Consider the following 22,666-nt stretch of genomic DNA (forward strand, 5'->3'; position numbering starts at 1 on the left):
TTGAACCTTGTTTTTACTGTTGTACCTCGTTTTTACTGTTTTACCTTGTTTTTACTGTTGTACCTCGTTTTTATTGTTGAACCTTGTTTTTACTGTTGTACCTCATTTTTACAGTTTTACCTTGTTTTTACTGTTGTACCTCGTTTTTACTGTCGTACCTTGTTTTTACTGTTGAATCTCGTTTTTACTGTTGTACCTTGTTTTTACTGTTGTACCTCGTTTTTACTGTTGAACCTCGTTTTTACTGTCGTGCCTCGTTTTTACTGTCGTACCTCGTTTTTACTGTCGTACCTCGTTTTTACTGTCGTACCTCGTTTTTACTGTCGTACCTTGTTTTTACTGTCGTACCTCGTTTTTACTGTCGTACCTCGTTTTTACTGTCGTACCTCGTTTTTACTGTCGAACCTCGTTTTTACTGTTGTACCTTGTTTTTACTGTTGTACCTCGTTTTTACTGTTGAACCTCGCTTTTACTGTTGTACCTTGTTTTTACTGTTGTACCTCGTTTTTACTGTTTTACCTTGTTTTTACTGTTGTACCTCGTTTTTATTGTTGAACCTTGTTTTTACTGTTGTACCTCGTTTTTACAGTTTTACCTTGTTTTTACTGTTGTACCTCGTTTTTACTGTCGTACCTTGTTTTTACTGTTGAATCTCGTTTTTACTGTTGTACCTCGTTTTTACTGTTGTACCTCGTTTTTACTGTCGAACCTCGTTTTTACTGTCGAACCTCGTTTTTACTGTTGAACCTCGTTTTTACTGTTGTACCTTGTTTTTACTGTTGTACCTCGTTTTTACTGTTGTACCTCGTTTTTACTGTTGTACCTTGTTTTTACTGTCGTACCTCGTTTTTACTGTCGTACCTCGTTTTTACTGTCGTACCTGGTTTTTACTGTCGTACCTCGTTTTTACTGTCGTACCTCGTTTTTACTGTTGTACCTCGTTTTTACTGTTGAACCTCGTTTTTACTGTCGAACCTCGTTTTTACTGTTGAACCTCGTTTTTACTGTTGAACCTCGTTTTTACTGTCGTACCTCGTTTTTACTGTCGAACCTCGTTTTTACTGTTGTACCTCGTTTTTACTGTTGAACCTCGCTTTTACTGTTGTACCTTGTTTTTACTGTTGTACCTCGTTTTTACTGTTTTACCTTGTTTTTACTGTTGTACCTCGTTTTTATTGTTGAACCTTGTTTTTACTGTTGTACCTTGTTTTTACAGTTTTACCTTGTTTTTACTGTTGTACCTCGTTTTTACAGTTTTACCTTGTTTTTACTGTTGTACCTCGTTTTTACTGTCGTACCTTGTTTTTACTGTTGAACCTCGTTTTTACTGTTGTACCTTGTTTTTACTGTTGTACCTCGTTTTTACTGTTTTACCTTGTTTTTACTGTTGTACCTCGTTTTTATTGTTGAACCTTGTTTTTACTGTTGTACCTCGTTTTTACTGTTTTACCTTGTTTTTACTGTTGTACCTCGTTTTTATTGTTGAACCTTGTTTTTACTGTTGTACCTCGTTTTTACAGTTTTACCTTGTTTTTACTGTTGTACCTCGTTTTTACTGTCGTACCTTGTTTTTACTGTTGAATCTCGTTTTTACTGCTGTACCTTGTTTTTACTGTTGTACCTCGTTTTTACTGTTGAACCTCGTTTTTACTGTCGAACCTCGTTTTTACTGTTGAACCTCGTTTTTACTGTCGTACCTCGTTTTTACTGTCGTACCTTGTTTTTACTGTTGTACCTCGTTTTTACTGTCGTGCCTCGTTTTTACTGTCGTACCTCGTTTTTACTGTCGTACCTCGTTTTTACTGTCGTACCTTGTTTTTACTGTTGTACCTCGTTTTTACTGTCGTACCTCGTTTTTACTGTCGTACCTCGTTTTTACTGTCGTACCTCGTTTTTACTGTCGAACCTCGTTGTTACTGTTGTACCTCGTTGTTACTGTTGTACCTCGTTTTTACTGTTGTACCTCGTTTTTACTGTTGAACCTCGCTTTTACTGTTGTACCTTGTTTTTACTGTTGTACCTCGTTTTTACTGTTTTACCTTGTTTTTACTGTTGTACCTCGTTTTTATTGTTGAACCTTGTTTTTACTGTTTTACCTTGTTTTTACTGTTGTACCTCGTTTTTACTGTCGTACCTTGTTTTTACTGTTGAATCTCGTTTTTACCGTCGTACCTCGTTTTTACTGTCGTACCTGGTTTTTACTGTCGTACCTTGTTTTTACTGTCGTACCTCGTTTTTACTGTTGTACCTTGTTTTTACTGTTGTACCTCGTTTTTACTGTCGTACCTCGTTTTTACTGTCGTACCTCGTTTTTACTGTCGTACCTCGTTTTTACTGTCGTACCTCGTTTTTACTGTCGAACCTCGTTTTTACTGTTGAACCTCGCTTTTACTGTTGTACCTTGTTTTTACTGTTGTACCTCGTTTTTACTGTCGAACCTCGTTTTTACTGTCGAACCTCGTTTTTATTGTTGAACCTTGTTTTTACTGTTGTACCTCGTCTTTACAGTTTTACCTTGTTTTTACTGTTGTACCTCGTTTTTACTGTCGTACCTTGTTTTTACTGTTGAACCTCGTTTTTACTGTTGCACCTTGTTTTTACTGTCGTACCTCGTTTTTACTGTCGTACCTCGTTTTTACTGTTGAACCTCGTTTTTACTGTCGAACCTCGTTTTTACTGTCGAACCTCGTTTTTACTGTTGTACCTTGTTTTTACTGTTGTACCTCGTTTTTACTGTTGTACCTCGTTTTTACTGTTGTACCTTGTTTTTACTGTCGTACCTCGTTTTTACTGTCGTACCTGGTTTTTACTGTCGTACCTGGTTTTTACTGTCGTACCTCGTTTTTACTGTTGTACCTTGTTTTTACTGTTGTACCTCGTTTTTACAGTTTTACCTCGTTTTTACTGTTGTACCTCGTTTTTACTGTTGAACCTTGTTTTTAATGACTACTGCTGCAAACCAAATTGCCCCTCGGGGACAATAAAGATTTTCTAAGTCCAAGCCTAAGCCTGTGCTGCTCTCCTCAGTCCTGTTCATCTACTGGGTGCTGGCCTTCATCACCAAGTCCATCAAGCTGTGGAAGTTTGCCGAGTACCACGTGGGCCCGCAGCAGCTGAGGTTCTGCATCACGGCCCTGCTTGTGATCCTGTACGGTCTGCTCATGGCCGTGGAGGTCAACGTCATTAGGATCAGGGTCGGTGACCTACTTCTTCGACACATTAACCGATGAAAGCCTGCCAAAAGTACTTTATTTCCTCTTGCAGAAGTACGTCTTCTTCGCCAACCCCCAGAAGGTGAAACCTCCAGAAGACCTGCAAGATTTGGGGGTTCGTTTTCTGCAGCCCTTCGTCAATCTGCTGTCGAAGGTAAGCTGGTGGATCAAATCAGGGTCAGGAAGCAGGTGTGACCTAAGAGCGTGCTTCCAGGCCACGTACTGGTGGATGAACCCTCTCATCATGGGCGCCCACAAGAGGCCCATCGAGCTGAAGAAGATCGGCAAGCTGCCCATCGCCATGAGAGCCCTCACCAACTACTTACGCCTCAAAGACGCCTACGAAGATCAAAAGGTGAGTTCCTCCTCCTAGCGTCCATGAGACGTGTGAGATGGTGAAGTACTTACATTCCACACAGTCGGCCGAGAACCCCGACCGAGCTCCTTCCATCTGGCGCTCCATGTACCGAGCGTTTGGCCGGCCCATCCTGCTCAGCAGCACCTTTCGCTACCTGGCCGACCTGCTGGGCTTCGCTGGGCCGCTCTGCATCTCAGGCATCGTCAGGAACTTGATGCTGGAAGAGGGTGGCGCCGCTCCGGCCAAGATAAGGGTGAGTCGCAACAATTATTTTAGGGCAGATAATCAATACATCAATTCATAGAACCACAAATGAAAGTGAACTAGATCATTTTTTATTTTTTTTAATCAAATTAATCACACCCTTTAACTGTGATTAATCATGATTAATCACGGTTTATTATATGCTTGCATAAATAACATTTGCTTAAGAAAATACCTCAATATTTGGATAAAAAAGCAATTTTGTAGTCAGACAGGGACGTCTTTAAAATGTTGTACTGAACTGCTAGTCATTGATTTTCTCAAAGCTTGGTGACAGTAAGTATAGTAAGAATTGAATTTCATTTTATTCATTTATTTCAGGCAATGACACAGAAAAAAATACAAGACAGACAACACATAATATCAAGTCATATAGTGCAAAAGGCAATGTACGTTATGTAAACAGGATGATCCAGTTTTGCCTAAAAGGGAGTGGGAAGAAGATGATCATTTATTTAATCCCACCCCCAGTTCTCCATTCAGTAATTAATACATGGAGCTTCACTGTTAATTTCTTTAAGGATTATTATATAAAAGTGATATCATGATGGCGTTACCACAGGTAACAATAATTATTACATTGTGACAACAATTCATAGCAACAATGTAAGAAGAATGAACAATACCAACAATGTTAATGGACAAAAACACCAACAATGGTAATGGACAATATACCAACAATGGTAATGGACAATATACCAACAATGGTAATGAACAATATACCAACAATGGTAATGAACAATATACCAACAATGGTAATGGACAATATACCAACAATGGTAAGGAAACATTAAGCACATGGTAACACTATGAGACAGAGTACAACAGCATTTCAGGCTAAAGACCCTCTCTTTATTTTAACCAGACCTGATGTTTATATAACAGTTTAAAGTGACAAATAGTTTGGCATTTCTTGTGTTGTAAGTCCAGTTAAGTGCACATTTTGAAAGTCTCTGCAATAATATAGCAAACTAGATACAGATGTAGAGTACATTAATAGATCATGTAATAAAGACACCAATACAAAACTTCACATAGTGCACCATTTACACCTGCATCTACTCTTCTTGAGTTAAATCAGTTTAAACAAGTTTAGTTTGTTGTCGTCTGTTTGCTGTCCGCGTAGCATTCATGCGAGCGATGCCATCCTTACGTTCATGTTTCACTTCAGGATGGTATTTTAAACTTTGTCAACAATGGTAGAAAGTTTGTCGCTAGGAGTTTGTTTTGAAGGGCACAGAGCGCATCGCTCTAACTACCATCACACTGGCGTGCGACGCGATGCCCGTGCAATGCGTGCTATTTTCCGGCGGTAAAAACATTAATTTATTATTCTTGTTTTATTTATAGTAGCGGGATAATTTTTTTTAAATAATCACATGCGTTAACAGGGTGCAAGAGGGTTCGCTCAGTGCATCGCTCTCAGCAGTTGAGCGCGTTTGTTAAAGTACCAATGATTGATTGTCTCATACACACACAAGAGGTGTGCTGAAATTATTCTCTGCATTTGACCCATCACCCTTGATCACCCCCTGAAAGGTGAGGGGAGCAGTGAGCAGCAGGGGTGGCCGCGCCCGGAAATCATTTTTGGTGATTTAACCCCCAATTCCTACCCTTGATGCTGAGTGCCAAGCAGGGAGGTAATGGCTCCCATTTTTATAGTCTTTGGTATGACTCAGCCGGGGTTTGAACTCACGACTTACCCATCTCAGGGCGAACATTCTAACCACTAGGCCACTGAGTATGTTCAATAGCATAATTGCACGAACGGAGTGAGTCAGTCATCCACAATCGTTGTCTCTGCGAGTGGAAGCGGGACATGGAGCAGCGATAGAGCCTCACTAGTCAATAGTGAGAAGCAACGCAAGGTAACAACATTTAGGTAGAAAAAGGGGATTGCAAAACAAGAATATTTCGGTTTCAAATTGAATGAGGGATGGCAACAAAAAGATAACAAAACAAACTACCTGACCCGGTTTTTCCAACTGCCGAAAAAATTGCACTTTAATATGTTAAGCTGTAGAAAATGGATGGAAGGATGGATGAAGTGCAATTTGTGCTAACACAAATTGAGACGTCATTTTATTTTTATTGTGTGTTTACTTATTTTAGGACGATCAAAAGTTGTTGACTTTCCAATTACAATAGTTTAAAAAAAGTACTAAAGAGGAAAACTTTTTTTATTTATTTTTTATTGCATAATTGCACGGGTGGAGTGAACCCTCTTGTCAGTCATCCACAAGCACAAGCAACGCGAGGTAACAACATTTAGGCAGAAAAAGACGATTGCAAAACCAGACGTTGGAATATTTCAGTTTCAAATTGAATGAGGGACGGCAACAAAAAGATAACAAAACAAACTACCTGACCCAGTTTTTACAACTGCTGAAAAAATTGTACTTTAATATGTTAAGCGGTAGAAAATGGATGGAAGGATGGATGAAGTGCAATTTTTGCTAACATAAATTGAGACTTAATTTTATTTTTATTGTGTGTTTACTTATTTTAGGACGATCAAAAGTTTTTCACTTTCCAATTACAATAGTTAAAAAAATACTAAAGAGGAAAACTTTTTTTTTTTTTTTTCATTGCATAATTGCATGGACGGAGTGAACCCTCTTGTCAGTCATCCACAAGCACAAGCAACGCGAGATAACGACATTTAGGCAGAAAAAGACGATTGCAAAACCAGACGTTGGAATATTTCAGTTTCAACTTGATTGAGGGATGGCAACAAAAAGATAACAAAACAAACTACCTGACCCAGTTTTTACAACTGCCGAAAAAATTGCACTTTAATATGTTAAGCGGTAGAAAATGGAAGGATGGATGAAGTGCAATTTGTGCTAACACAAATTGAGACGTCATTTTATTTTTATTGTGTGTTTACTTATTTTAGGACGATCAAAAGTTTTTGACTTTCCAATTACAATAGTTAAAAAAAAGTACTAAAGAGGAAAACTTTTTTTAATTTTTTTTTTATTGCATAATTGCACGGGTGGAGTGAACCCTCTTGTCAGTCATCCACAAGCACAAGCAACGCGAGATAACAACATTTAGGCAGAAAAAGACGATTGCAAAACCAGACGTTGGAATATTTCAGTTTCAACTTGATTGAGGGATGGCAACAAAAAGATAACAAAACAAACTACCTGACCCAGTTTTTACAACTGCCGAAAAAATTGCACTTTAATATGTTAAGCGGTAGAAAATGGATGGAAGGATGGAGGAAGTGCAATTTGTGCTAACACAAATTGAGACGTCATTTTATTTTTATTGTGTGTTTACTTATTTTAGGACGATCAAAAGTTTTTCACTTTCCAATTACAATAGTTAAAAAAAGTACTAAAGAGTAAAATAAGTTTATTGCATTTTTTTTATTGCATAATTGCACGGACGGAGTGAACCCTCTTGTCACTCATCCACAAGCACAAGCAACGCGAGATAACATTTAGGCAGAAAAAGACGATTGCAAAACCAGACGTTGGAATATTTCAGTTTCAAATTGAATGAGGGATGGCAACAAAAAGATAACAAAACAAACTACCTGACCCAGTTTTTACAACTGCTGAAAAAATTGTACTTTAATATGTTAAGCGGTAGAAAATGGATGGAAGGATGGATGAAGTGCAATTTTTGCTAACATAAATTGAGACTTAATTTTATTTTTATTGTGTGTTTACTTATTTTAGGACGATCAAAAGTTTTTCACTTTCCAATTACAATAGTTAAAAAAATACTAAAGAGGAAAACTTTTTTTTTTTTTTTTTCATTGCATAATTGCATGGACGGAGTGAACCCTCTTGTCAGTCATCCACAAGCACAAGCAACGCGAGATAACGACATTTAGGCAGAAAAAGACGATTTCAAAACCAGACGTTGGAATATTTCAGTTTCAAATTGATTGAGGGATGGCAACAAAAAGATAACAAAACAAACTACCTGACCCAGTTTTTACAACTGCCGAAAAAAATTGCACTTTAATATGTTAAGCGGTAGAAAATGGAAGGATGGATGAAGTGCAATTTGTGCTAACACAAATTGAGACGTAATTTTATTTTTATTGTGTGTTTACTTATTTTAGGACGATCAAAAGTTTTTCACTTTCCAATTACAATAGTTAAAAAAAAGTACTAAAGAGGAAAACTTTTTTTTATTTTTTTTTTATTGCATAATTGCACGGGTGGAGTGAACCCTGTCAGTCATCCACAAGCACAAGCAACGCGAGATAACAACATTTAGGCAGAAAAAGACGATTGCAAAACCAGACGTTGGAATATTTCAGTTTCAAATTGAATGAGGGATGGCAACAAAAAGATAACAAAACAAACTACCTAACCCAGTTTTTCCAACTGTCGAAAAAATTGCACTTTAATATGTTAAGCAGTAGAAAATGGATGGAAGGATGGATAAAGTGCAATTTGTGCTAACACATATTGAGACGTCATTTTATTTTTATTGTGTGTTTACTTATTTTAGGACGATCAAAAGTTTTTGACTTTCCAATTACAATAGTTAAAAAAAGTACTAAAGAGGAAAATAAGTTTATTGCATTTGGAATGGTTACTTGCATTATTATTATTATTTATATATATTATGTAATGCCGCCAAATGATTTAAAAATATATATATATCAGATTAATCACACTTTTTAATTTGGATTAATCATGATTAATCAAAAATTATTACTCACTTGCATGATTTAAGTTATTTAAAAAACTGGTCCGATATTTGCAAAATGTTATTGTTGTTTTAATTGAAGCTGCAAGATTTTGAGATAAACCCTAATGGCGATTTTTTTGTGTTTGTATTTGAAGAGCGCCATAACTTTATTGGCACCAAATGATAGTGACGCGTGTTGACAGAAACCCTCAGAGGGGCTGCTTGTTGTCACAGCTGAGCGCCAGCTGTCCAAGCGTCGACGCTCAAGTGGCGCTATCGGACGGCGGGCGATAGAGAGGAGAGCGGGCGCGCGTTTTGGAGTGACGTGGTCAATTCCACACCCGCTTGCGGTTTCAATCCAGACACTTAGCCTTTAAACATTAGCTACACATGCACTGGGAGAGGTATTGATTTCAGGGTTTACCACAGGACTGCAATCTATTTGTGGTGGCGGGCTGCGGGGGTGGGTTGTCAATGACCTAATTGTTGAATTTGCGTTATTTAATGACCCATATGATTTTTTTTTTAAAAGGCTAAAAAAAGTTAGACAGCTTTTGTGCTGTGATATATACAAACCCCGTTTCCATATGAGTTGGGAAATTGTGTTAGATGTAAATATAAACGGAATACAATGATTTGCAAATCATTTTCAACCCATATTGATGTTCACACTGATAAACATTATTTTTTTTGCAAATAATCATTAACTTTAGAATTTGATGCCAGCAACACGTGACAAAGAAGTTGGGAAAGGTGGCAATAAATACTGATAAAGTTGAGGAATGCTCATCAAACACTTATTTGGAACATCCCACAGGTGAGCAGGCTAATTGGGAACAGGTGGGTGCCATGATTGGGTATAAAAGTAGATTCCATGAAATGCTCAGTCATTCACAAACAAGGATGGGGCGAGGGTCACCACTTTGTCAACAAATGCATGAGCAAATTGTTGAACAGTTTGAGAACAACATTTCTCAACCAGCTATTGCAAGAAATTTAGGGATTTCACCATATACGGTCCATAATATCATCAAAGGGTTCAGAGAATCTGGAGAAATCACTGCACGTAAGCAGCTAAGCCTGTGACCTGTACTGCATCAACAAGCGACATCAGTGTGTAAAGGATATCACCACATGGGCTCAGGAACACTTCAGAAACCCACTGTCAGTAACTACAGTTGGTCGCTACATCTGTAAATGCAAGTTAAAACTTTCCTATGCAAGGCGAAAACCGTTTATCAACAACACCCAGAAACGCAGTCGGCTTCGCTGGGCCTGAGCTCATCTAAGATGGACTGATACAAAGTGGAAAAGTGTTCTGTGGTTTGACGAGTCCACATTTCAAATTTTTTTTGGAAACTGTGGACGTCGTGTCCTCCGGACCAAAGAGGAAAAGAACCATCCGGATTGTTATAGGCGCAAAGTGTAAAAGGCAGCATGTGTGATGGTATGGGGGTGTATTAGTGCCCAAGAAATGGGTAACTTACACATCTGTGAAGGCACCATTAATGCTGAAAGGTACATACAGGTTTTGGAGCAACATATGTTGCCATCCAAGCAACGTTACCATGGACGCCCCTGCTTATTTCAACAAGACGATGCCAAGCCACGTGCTACATTAACGTGGCTTCATAGTAAAAGAGTGCGGGTACTAGACTGGCCTGCCTGTAGTCCAGACCTGTCTCCCATTGAAAATGTGTGGCGCATTATGAAGCCTAAAATAGTACAACGGAGACCCCCGGACTGTTGAACAACTTAAGCTGTACATCAGGCAAGAATGGGAAAGAATTCCACCTGAGAAGCTTCAAAAATGTGTCTCCTCAGTTCCCAAACGTTTACTGAGTGTTGTTAAAAGGAAAGGCCATGTAACACAGTGGTGAACATGCCCTTTCCCAACTACTTCGGCACGTGTTGCAGCCATGAAATTGTAAGTTAATTATTATTTGCAAAAAAAGAGAAAGTTTATGAGTTTGAACATATGTTGTCTTTGTAGTGCATTCAGTTGAATATGGGTTGAAAAGGATTTGCAAATCATTGTATTCTGTTTATATTTACATCTAACACCATTTCCCAACTCATATGGAAACGGGGTTTGTATATTTTAGCCAGGTAGGAATTATTAATTGAATATTTTTACAGATAGAGCATTAAAACAAACTTACAATTTTTCTTCAAGGGGAACTTGAAGACTTTTTTTGGGAATTTTGCCTATCGTTCACAATCATTATGAAAGAGATGACGATGGATGGATTTTGTTTTTAATGCATTCTAAATATTAAATAAACATAAATAAAAGTCCGCTTACAGCGTAGCCAATGGGCGCTCCATTATTCCACCCGTAAAATCCAATAAATAACCATTCAAAAAGCGCCAACAATACCCAATTTCCATTTTGTGACTTAAATATTAACCAAGTATTAGTGAAATGATTTTTATTTTTTTATTTTTGTTTTATAGGGTATAGAAATTTGTAGGGTTAGGCGCAGTAAGGGTTCAACTTCAGCCTAAACCCTTTCGGTCTGCAAAATTTTTAATGTATGAATGTACAACTGTTTGTTTATGTAAAAATGTTTGTTTATTTTGTTGACCACTGACCGAAGAAATAATAAATAATAATAATAATACAAAAAATTGTGAAATTGTTATTATAAGTGCTAACGCAGATGAACTATTTATAGCGGCAACATAATCCCCAGAGTGTCTCCGTATGTTGACATCATCGAGTGGTCTGCTGCTGTTTCCTCGCTTTCCTGCTCCCTGTAAGTTTAGATCATAAATCATGCATCTCACCTGTACACCTGAGTAGGTGATCCGACAAGTTGGTACACTTTGACAGCCAATTTAGGACCTAGAACTAAAAAAAAGCTCTTGTTCCTCCCATCCCCCAACCCTGTTTATCCGTGAGGATTATGAGTCATTCTTCATCTAAAAGGGAATATAAGATCATCCCAGCAGTCGGCATCCTAACGACAGCCGACATTGTACAGTAAGTGATGTTTATTATGTTTGTTGGCTCTCATAGAGTCTGCAGTGAGTAATAATCAGTGCTGACGAGAAGAAAAATAGAGATGTCCGATAATATCGGACTGCCGATATTATCAGCCGATAAATGCTTAAAAACGTGATATCGGAAATTATCGGTATCGGTTCAAAAAAGTAAAATTTACGACTTTTTAAAACGCCGCTGTACGGAGTGGTACACGTACGTAGGGAGAAGTACAGAGCGCTAATAAACCTTAAAGGCACTGCCGGCCCAGTCACATAATATCTACGGCTTTTCACACACACAAGTGAATGCAATTCATACTTGGTCAACAGCCATACAGTTCACACTGAGGGTGGCCGTATAAACAAGTTTAACACTGTTACAAATATGCGCCACACTGTGAACCCACACCAAACAAGAATGACAAACACATTTCGGGAGAACATCCGCAGCGTAACACAACATAAACACAACAGAACAAATACCCAGAAACCCCAAAAAAACCATTATCGGACATCTCTTAAAAAAAAAAAAGAAGCAAACTCTGTGATGAGTTTTTTAAATGAATGGGCAGCGTATGCTTAAAATGATCAAAATACGTAAATATTAAATGTTATTATAAATGTTACTACATTACATGTATACTTACAGTGTGTATATATATATAAAACACTAATGGAGGTGTTTGGATGTTTTTAAGAACTTTATAAGCAGAATAGAGCGGCTCCTATAGGCTCCATTGTAAGCAGACTTTTGATCGAATTTATTTAATATTTAGAATGCATTCAAATCCATCCGTCGTCATGTTTTTCATGATTGTGAACAATACGCAAAATAAAAAAATAAAAAGTGCAGTTCCCCTTTAATACTGTTTTAACATTGTGCGAGCTCTCGAAACATGAAATAACAACCACATAGTCACCTTTACACTCATTTATAGTAACTATAAAAAAAAATCGATTCACATCCGAATCGGGTTTCTTATTTATTACAATTCTGAATCAACTCACGATTTCTAAAAATGTATTTTAAAAAGACTGTTTTAGGCCATCTCTGCGCTTACTTGCTGCACTTAGGGTCATAAGTCATAAGCAGGCCAACTTTTGTAACCTCTTTTGAAAATGTTTTATCATCATTTATATTCCATTACGACAATTGGTTGGGATCTAATTGAATAGAGAATTGGTCATGAATCAATAATTGATGCTGTATAAAACTGTCACACCAAGAATCAAAATCAAATTGAATCATGAGCTTCACATCCCTAACAGTAATCAATCAATCAATCAATGTTTACTTAGTCCATAGTGGATCTAACATAATAGTGAGAGTCCAGTCCATAGTGGATCTAACATAATCTCGTGAGAGTCCAGTCCATAGTGGATCTAACATAATAGTGTGAGAGTCCAGTCCATAGTGGATCTAACATAATAGTGTGAGAGTCCAGTCCATAGTGGATCTAACATAATAGTGAGAGTCCAGTCCATAGTGGATCTAACATAATAGTAAAAGTTCAGTCCATAGTGGATCTAACATAATAGTGAGAGTCCAGTCCATAGTGGATCTAACATAATAGTGAGAGTCCAGTCCATAGTGGATCTAACATAATTGTGTGAGAGTCCAGTCCATAGTGGATCTAACATAATAGTGAGAGTCCAGTCCATAGTGGATCTAACATAATAGTGTGAGAGTCCAGTCCATAGTGGATCTAACGTAATAGTGAGAGTCCAGTCTATAGTGGATCTAACATAATAGTGTGAGAGTCCAGTCCATAGTGGATCTAGCATAATAGTGAGAGTCCAGTCCATAGTGGATCTAACATAATTGTGTGAGAGTCCAGTCCATAGTGGATCTAACATAATAGTGTGAGAGTCCAGTCCATAGTGGATCTAACATGATAGTGTGAGAGTCCAGTCCATAGTGGATCTAACATAATAGTGTGAGAGTCCAGTCCATAGTGGATCTAACATAATATCGTGAGAGTCCAGTCCGTAGTGGATCTAACATAATAGTGTGAGAGTCCAGTCCATAGTGGATCTAACATAATAGTGTGAGAGTCCAGTCCATAGTGGATCTAACATAATAGTGTGAGAGTCCAGTCCATAGTGGATCTAACATAATAGTGTGAGAGTCCAGTCCATAGTGGATCTAACATAATAGTGTGAGAGTCCAGTCCATAGTGGATCTAACATAATAGTGTGAGAGTCCAGTCCATAGTGGATCTAACATAATAGTGTGAGAGTCCAGTCCATAGTGGATCTAACATAATAGTGAGAGTCCAGTCCATAGTGGATCTAACATAATAGTGTGAGAGTCCAATCCATAGTGGATCTAACATAATAGTGAGAGTCCAGTCCATAGTGGATCTAACATAATAGTGAGAGTCCAGTCCATAGTGGATCTAACATAATAGTGAGAGAGTCCAGTCCATAGTGGATCTAACATAATAGTGTGAGAGTCCAGTCCATAGTGGATCTAACATAATAGTGTGAGAGTCCAGTCCATAGTGGATCTAACATAATAGTGAGAGTCCAGTCCATAGTGGATCTAACATAATAGTGTGAGAGTCCAATCCATAGTGGATCTAACATAATAGTGAGAGTCCAGTCCATAGTGGATCTAACATAATAGTGAGAGTCCAGTCCATAGTGGATCAAACATAATAGTGAGAGAGTCCAATCCATAGTGGATCTAACATAATAGTGAGAGTCCAGTCCATAGTGGATCTAACATAATATCGTGAGAGTCCAGTCAATAGTGGATCTAACATAATATGGGGAGAGTCCAGTCCATAGTGGATCTAACATAATAGTGTGAGAGTCCAGTCCATAGTGGATCTAACATAATAGTGAGAGTCCAGTCCATAGTGGATCTAACATAATATCGTGAGAGTCCAGTCCATAGTGGATCTAACATAATATCGTGAGAGTTCAGTCCATAGTGGATCTAACATAATAGTGTGAGAGTCCAGTCCATAGTGGATCTAACATAATAGTGAGAGTCCAGTCCATAGTGGATCTAACATAATAGTGTGAGAGTCCAGTCCATAGTGGATCTAACATAATATTGTGAGAGTCCAATCCAGTAATGCTGACTAAATCTAAGCCAATCAGTGGCCTTCTTACTGAACTGATTGTTTTTGTCTCATTGAGTGGCCAACACTAGTGTAGTATAAATATTTTAAATTCATTTAGCCATTTTATACTTAAAAATGCTTAATTTAAGCAAAAAATACATCTGCGATTGAGTGAAGATGCAAAATTCAGGGTACTTAGGCGACTGTACTTAAATATATACTGTTTTTTCCCCCTACAATGTGCCACGGACCCAAAAAAAAAACAAGCAGTGGTCTGCAAACGGCCCGTGTCGCGCCTCGGACACCCGTGGTCTAGGATTTTCACCGGAAAGGTGAAGTGTTGCCAAACAATAGAGAAGTGTCTTCTTAGCGCTAGTCAAAGGCTGCACGCTTGTGGAGATGTTCTGCACGCTTCCACGCCCCGCCTTTTCACGGCGATGGTAATGCCCTCCGTGGAGGTGCCCTGCATGTCTAGAGCCTAAGCACCCTGCCTTCCGTTCTTGATGGCGGAGCAACTGCAGGATGGCAGAAATGAATGACTCTGTAAGAAAGAGGTTTGATTGGAGATGATGATGATGATGTTCTTGCAGGAAACCTACTTTGATGTCCACTTCATGCTGTCCACCGAGCTGCTGCAGAACACCTCGGTTCTGGCCGTCCTCCTCTTCCTGGCTTTGGTCCTGCAAAGAACCTTCCTGCAGGCCTCCTACTACGTCACCATAGAAACGGGCATCAACGTGCGAGGCGCCCTGCTGGTGAGTGTTACTAGGACCCTCCCTGTGAGGAGGGGAGAGTATATATGATAATATAAACTGTATCATGAATCAATTAAGTGGACCCCGACTTAAACAAGTTGAAAAACTTATTGGGGTGTTACCATTTAGTGGTCAATTGTACGGAATATGTACTTCACTGTGCAACCTACTAATAAAAGTCTCAATCAATCAATCAATCAAAACCCTGATCCTGTCTAATAAAGGGGTGGCCATTACATGGATGGCGAGCTAGCGGTGGATGGCGGAGGGTGTGTCAGTCCATCTCCAAAAAATAGACCTAAAAATTAGCGATCATAAATGTCAGGTTCAAACACTGATGACATATATTAAACAAGACAAGAAGCAATGAATTAAACAGAGACAGAATTAAATTTGGCTCAATTTGAGGAGAGACACTTGGACATCTGTACCTTTGTACAGTGTCATTACGCTCTGCCAAAAGATTGCACGCCTCCTTCTTTTATTTGGACCTTCCCTGACCACATGGCCACAGCTGTTTCTAAGGGATGAGGGTCCAATAGAAACAGAAAAAAAAAGTGTTTGTGATAACTTACAAACAATTATTCTAACAGTGGAGTTAAAGCGATGTCCAAACATTTTTTTTGTCAGAACAAAATACAATCATGTCTGCTTACGGACTTTATCCCTGCCGGCTGTATTGATATATATTGGTATATAATGTAGGGATGTCCCGATCCAGGTTTTTGCACTTCCGATCCGATACCGATATTGTTTTTGCATTTCTGATCCGATACCGATACTGACCGATACTGGCCTATCCGAGCATGTATTAAAGTTTAAAGTTATTTAGCCTACTTAGTTGTCAGAATCATGTTGAAAAGGGTTTTAGTACTCTTGATAACAACTAGCCAGCTGAATTAGGGGAGTTTGAATAATACACAATGGTTGGTAACAAGAAACTGACCTGTTTATTCAAGGATAAACACAAAATAGACAAAATTATACATGACAAACAGAAATGGCATCATTGAACTAGGGCTGGGCGATATGGCCTTTTTTTAATATTGCGATATTTTAAGGCCATATTGCGATACACAATATATATCTCGATATTTTGCCTTAGCCTTGAATGAACACTTGATGCATATAATCACAGCAGTATGATGATTATATGTGCTTTGATTGATTGATTGAGACTTTTATTAGTAGGTTGCACAGTGAAGTACTTATTCCGTACAATTGACCACTAAATGGTAACACCCCAATAAGTTTTTCAACTTGTTTAAGTCGGGGTCCACTTAAATTGATTCATGATACAGATATATACTATCAGATATATACTATCATCAAAATACAGTCATCACACAAGATAATCACATTGAATTATTTACATTATTTATAATCCAGGGTGTGGAGGGGGGCGCCGGATGTAAGTGTCAAAAAGACAGCCAAAAGAGTTTGATATGAGAATAAATCTAAAGTTAAAATATAGGGTAGAAATGCACCCATTTGCAGGAAATGTAGTCTTGATTTTCAAAATTTTCTTTCAAGGGTTGCATGTCTACATTAAAACATTCTTCTTCATACTGCATTAATATATGCTACTTTTAAACTTTCATGCAGAGAAGGAAATCACAACTAAAAAAATCACTAATTTTTTCAAACGGTGTTGATGTGGAAATTTTTGCCTCGGCATTTTGATGGTGTGGACGTGTGGCACCGAATGGAGATAAGCGTCTCGACAGACGTCACAATATTTGAACAATGATGACGAAAACTGTGATCTCTGTCGTGTCCGTGTGTCGAAAATTGTTATGCGCTTATTTTTTTATTTGATTTTGTGCGTGGCATAGATTTGCTATGCGCAGAGGACGCTTAAACAGTGCGCAATTGCATAGGCGAGCACCTTAGAGGGAGCGTTGCTCGCACGGCTGCGCTAGCATCACAGCTAACGTTAGCCATGCTGCTACCTCTCTGCTCGGGGAGGACGTATACGTATGTGACGTATGACGTGACAGTATGTGACGTATGACGTGACAGAATGTGACGTGTGTCGTGACAGTATGTGACGTGTGACGTGACAGTATGTGACGTGACGTATGACGTGACAGTATGTGACGTATGACGTGACAGTATGTGACGTATGACGTGACAATATGTGACGTATGACGTGACAGTATGTGACGTGTGTAAGAAGGTGCACTTGCTGTCTGTGAGAGGGAGACACAGGAAAGAGTGAGAAGAGCCTGTCGTGTAATGCCAGCAGCTAAAAGCAACTGCGTGAGAATTCACAGACCTGTGGATGTGTTGAAGGTGTGCTGGAAAATGCGGAACGGAAATTAGGGAGCTTTTTTCTAAACTGGATCTGGCTCGGCATTTTGCCATGCCTTGCCAAAACGCAATTTTTGGCAAATATCGGCAGCCGATCCGATCCAAATATCGGATCGGGACATCACTAATATAATGTAGGAACCAGTGTTGGGACTAACGCGTTACTGTAACGCCGTTAGTTTCGGCGGTAACTAGTAATCTAACGCGTTATTTTTTTTTTATTCAGTTATTTAGTTACCGTTACTACATGATGCGTTACTGCGTTATTTTACGTTACTTTTGATGTAGTATCGGCTAGAAACAGAAGCGCTGCGGTGTCGTTCTTCTGAATCTTCCTCTGTCACAAGCCGGAGAGAAGAAAAGAGGCGCGGTCTATGTGTGTGTGTGTGTGGGTGTGGGGAGGGGATGACGCAGACAAGTGATCCGCGGTTTGATATATGAAACAAACAAAAAAGTTGTTGGCACGTTCAGTCCACACACAGCGTGGTCATGGCGAGCGGAGTAACGGAGGAGCTTGAACGCCCCCGCCATTGAATCGGTGTGTTTATAAGTGCAGACTCGGTTGTGCAAAACGAGGGTTTTAAACACATGCTGAACGTGCTTGAACCACGTTACGACATCCCGCCGCGCACCCACTTCAGCAATAAGATTGTGCCAGATCTTTATGAGCAGGAGAAGAAAAAAGTTGTGGATGAACTATCCCGAGCATCAGCTGTTGCGCTCATGACAGACGGGTGGACGTCCAGCGGAACTATAAGCGCTCACTTCATCACAGCAGACTGGGAGATGAGAAGACACGCCCCCTCTACGAGAGTCACCTTGCGCAGGTACTGACACAAGCAGTGGAGGAATGGAAGATAAAGATATCCCAGTCACACGTGATAATGCCAAAAATCAAATAATTACAGAGAATGAGGCAGGACTGGGACCACAGTTAGGTGCTTTACACATGTAGTGAATTTGGCATCACAGAAGGGAATCTCAGTCAATAGGATGGAGCGCCTCTTTGGGAGGATCAGGAAGGTTTCTTACTTCCACCCAAGCACAACAGCTGCTCATGTGCTTAAGACAAAGCAAGAAATGCTGAAGCTGCCTGCTCATACATGATGTCCCAACGAGGTGGAACTCCACTTATGATATGTTGGAGCAGCAGGCAGCTATATACTCTGCATTGACCCACAACACCCTGAAGACAAATGTCACCCTGTCTGATGATGATGTGAGAGTGGCAGGTGAGGTCCTCCAGGTGCTTAAACCCCTCAAAAGTGTTCCATCTCTACTGAGCACTGAAACTTCACCATCTGTGTCAATGATCCTGCCACTGAAAACAAGTATTCTACAATCCATGGCTCCAAGTGTGGAAGACAGCAGCATCACTCCAGATGTCAGGCTTTATGTTTCAAGGAAGATGATGTGCCTTCTTATGTTGCACTTTAACTTGTTTTTTATTCATGGTCATTGGTCCAAGTTTAAAGAAAGGAGGAATGCCTTTTTATGTTGCACTGTTTTTCATTAATTATGTTAAAAGGAAAATAAAAATGTATGTCAAGTTGATCAACAGATTGTATTATTCTCCAGTGCAATAACAGTACTGAAATGAAGGCAAAAAGGGCATTAATGGGAGCTTTAAAAAAAAAGAAGAAAAAAAGGAGTAACTAAATAGTTACTTTTCACAGTAACGCATTACTTTTTGGTGTAAGTAACTGAGTTAGTAACTGAGTTACTTTTGAAATAAAGTAACTAGTAACTGTAACTAGTTACTGGTTTTCAGTAACTAACCCAACACTGGTAGGAACCAGAATATTAATAACAGAAAGAAACAACCCTTTTGTGTAAATGAGTGTAAATGGGGGAGGGAGATTTTTGGGGTTGGTGCACTAATTGTAAGTGTATCTTGTGTTTTTGATGTTGATTTAATAAAAATCCATCGATCCACGGACCGGTACCGGACCACGGCCAGGTGGTTGGGGACCACTGGTCTACATAACATGTAATGGTGGTTCTTTGGTCAAAATGTTGCATAGATGATGTTTTACACATCATCTTCAAGTCACTTTCTGACAGTCTCTTCAGGATGCGCCGTTTTTGTGGGTGGTCTTATTTACGTGCCTCCACTTCGACAGCATCTTCTCCCCGTCATCTTTGTTGTAGCGGTGTAGCGTGCAAGGACGGGAGTGGCAGAAGATGGCGCTAACTGTTTTAATGAAATTCAGACTTTACTTCAATCAATAATGGAGCAGCATCTCCTCATCCGTGGCTCACTCGTGCAACAACAACGCCCGAAATGTGTCCCGTGAAAAACAGGAACTCTCTAATAACTAAAGTTCCTTGGGTGAATAATGTAAACTCACTACACCGGTATGTTTTAGTGCTTTCATGGCGAGTTTACTGACAGATATAAGTAAGAACTTTACACTACTTTATATTAGAAATGGCAACAGTGGAGGATGAATGTCACATAACAAGAAGATAGAGAAAAAGACTAGTGTTGGCACGGACCTGTGCCATTTTTCAGTACCTATGCAGATCCCAAATACAGATCAGCAGGTACCAGAAGGTAAGAAAAGTTCCTTTTGCATAATATAGTGAAATAAAACACCAGATAATATGTCTTACTTTATACACACACCATAATAATACTCCTATGTTGAAGCACAGTACAATCCATCAAGCGGTGTGGCTTCATAGCTTACCAAAGTCCTACTAAAATATCTTGATAGATTTTTGAGTGCGGTGAGTAATCTTCTATATTTTCAATGGAACATCTAAAATGTTGGTGTTGTTTACTTGAGTGAAATTGCAGTCCACACATATCTCTTATGTGTGACTGCCATCATATTGCAGTCTACAAGTATCTCTTATGTGTGACTGCCATCATATTGCAGTCTACAAGTATCTCTTATGTGTGACTGCCATCATATGGAAGTATACACGTATCTCTTATGTGTGACTGCCATCATATTGCAGTCTACACGTATCTCTTATGTGTGACTGCCATCATATTGCAGTCCACACGTATCTCTTGTGTGACTATCATATTGCAGTCTACACGTATCTTATGTGACTGCCATCATATTGCAGTCGACACGTATCTCTTTTGTGTGACTGCCATCATATTGCAGTCTACACGTATCTCTTCTGTATGACTGCCATCATATGGCAGTCTACACGTATCTCTTATGTGTGACTGCCAACATATTGCAGTCTACAAGTATCTCTTATGTGTGACTGCCATCATATTGCAGTCGACACATATCTCTTATGTTTGACTGCCATCATATGGAAGTATACACGTATCTCTTATGTCTGACTGCCATCATATTGCAGTCTACACGTATCTCTTATGTGTGACTGCCACCATTTTGCAGTCTACACATATCTCTTATGTGTGACTGCCATCATATTGCAGTCTACACGTATCTCTTATTTGTGACTGCCATCATATTGCAGTCTACACGTATCTCTTATCTGTGACTGCCATCATATAGAAGTCTACATGTATCTCTTATGTGTGACTGCCGTCATATTGCAGTCTACACGTATCTCTTCTGTGTGACTGCCATCATATTGCAGTCTACACGTATCTCTTATGTTTGACTACCATCATTTGGAAGTCTACACGTATCTCTTATGTGTGACTGCCATCATATCGCAGTCTACACGTATCTTATGTGTGACTGCCATCATATCGCAGTCGACACGTATCTCTTATGTGTGACTGCCATCATATTGCAGTCGACACGTATCTCTTTTGTGTGACAGCCATCATATTGCAGTCTACATTTATCTCTTATGTGTGACTGCCGTCATATTGCAGTCTACACGTATCTCTTATGTGTGACTGCCATCATATTGCAGTCTACACGAACTCTTATGTGTGACTGCCGTCATATTGCAGTCTACACGTATCTCTTATGTGTGACTGCCATCATATTGCAGTCTACACGTATCTCTTGTGTGACTGCCATCATATTGCAGTCTACACGTATCTCTTGTGTGACTGCCATCATATTGCAGTCTACCCGTATTTATTATGTGTGACTGCCGTCATATTGCAGGCTACACGTATCTCTTATGTGTGACTGACATCATATTGCAATCTACACATACAGTATATCTTATGTGCGACTGCCATCATATTGCAGTCTACACGTATCTCTTATGTGTGACTGCCATCATATCGCAGTCTTCATGTATCTCTTATGTGTGACTGCCGTCAAATTGCAGTCTACACGTATCTCTTATGTGTGACTGCCATCATATTGCAGTCTACACGTATTTATTATGTGTGACTGCCGTCATATTGCAGGCTACACGTATCTCTTATGTGTGACTGCCATCATATAGCAGTCTACACGTATCTCTTATGTGTGACTGCCATCATATTGCAGTCTACACGTATCTCTTATGTGTGACTGCCATCATATTGCAGTCTACACCTATCTCTTATGTGTGACTGACATCATATTGCAATCTACACATACAGTATCTCTTATGTGCGACTGCCATCATATTGCAGTCGACACGTATCTCTTTTGTGTGACAGCCATCATATTGCAGTCTACACGTATCTCTTATGTGTGACTGACATCATATTGCAATCTACACATACAGTATCTCTTATGTGCGACTGCCATCATATTGCAGTCTACACGTATCTCTTATGTGTGACTGCCATCATATCGCAGTCTCCATGTATCTCTTATGTGTGACTGCCGTCAAATTGCAGTCTACACGTATCTCTTATGTGTGACTGCCATCATATTGCAGTCTACACGTATCTCTTATGTGTGACTGCCATCATATTGCAGTCTACACGTATCTCTTATGTGTGACTGCCATCATATTGCAGTCTACACCTATCTCTTATGTGTGACTGACATCATATTGCAATCTACACATACAGTATCTAATATGTGCGACTGCCATCATATCGCAGTCTACACCTATGTCTTGTGTGACTGCCATCATATTGCAGTCTACACGTATCTCCTTTGTGTGACTGCCATCATATTGCAGTCTACACAAACTTTTATGTGT

At 39.3% G+C, this 22,666-nt stretch overlaps 1 protein-coding gene across 11 annotated transcripts in view; it reads left to right on the forward strand.

The window, feature by feature from the left end:
* Nucleotides 1-22,666, forward strand: part of abcc9 (ATP-binding cassette, sub-family C (CFTR/MRP), member 9) — a 115,304-nt gene that overhangs the window by 12,110 nt on the left and 80,528 nt on the right. For all 11 annotated transcript variants that reach the window (XR_009815322.2, XR_009815323.2, XM_061961300.1 and 8 more), the window contains 5 exons: nt 3,028-3,194; nt 3,265-3,366; nt 3,427-3,567; nt 3,632-3,823; nt 15,149-15,313. Coding sequence is in view for 9 of the 11 variants with exons in the window: in XM_061961300.1 (XP_061817284.1) it covers nt 3,028-3,194; nt 3,265-3,366; nt 3,427-3,567; nt 3,632-3,823; nt 15,149-15,313 (767 nt within the window). In the remaining 2 variants the exon portion in view is untranslated. The remainder of the gene's footprint in view (nt 1-3,027; nt 3,195-3,264; nt 3,367-3,426; nt 3,568-3,631; nt 3,824-15,148; nt 15,314-22,666) is intronic.

The sequence above is a fragment of the Nerophis lumbriciformis genome, linkage group LG05, assembly GCF_033978685.3.
Source record: "Nerophis lumbriciformis linkage group LG05, RoL_Nlum_v2.1, whole genome shotgun sequence".
Lineage (NCBI taxonomy): Eukaryota > Metazoa > Chordata > Actinopteri > Syngnathiformes > Syngnathidae > Nerophis > Nerophis lumbriciformis.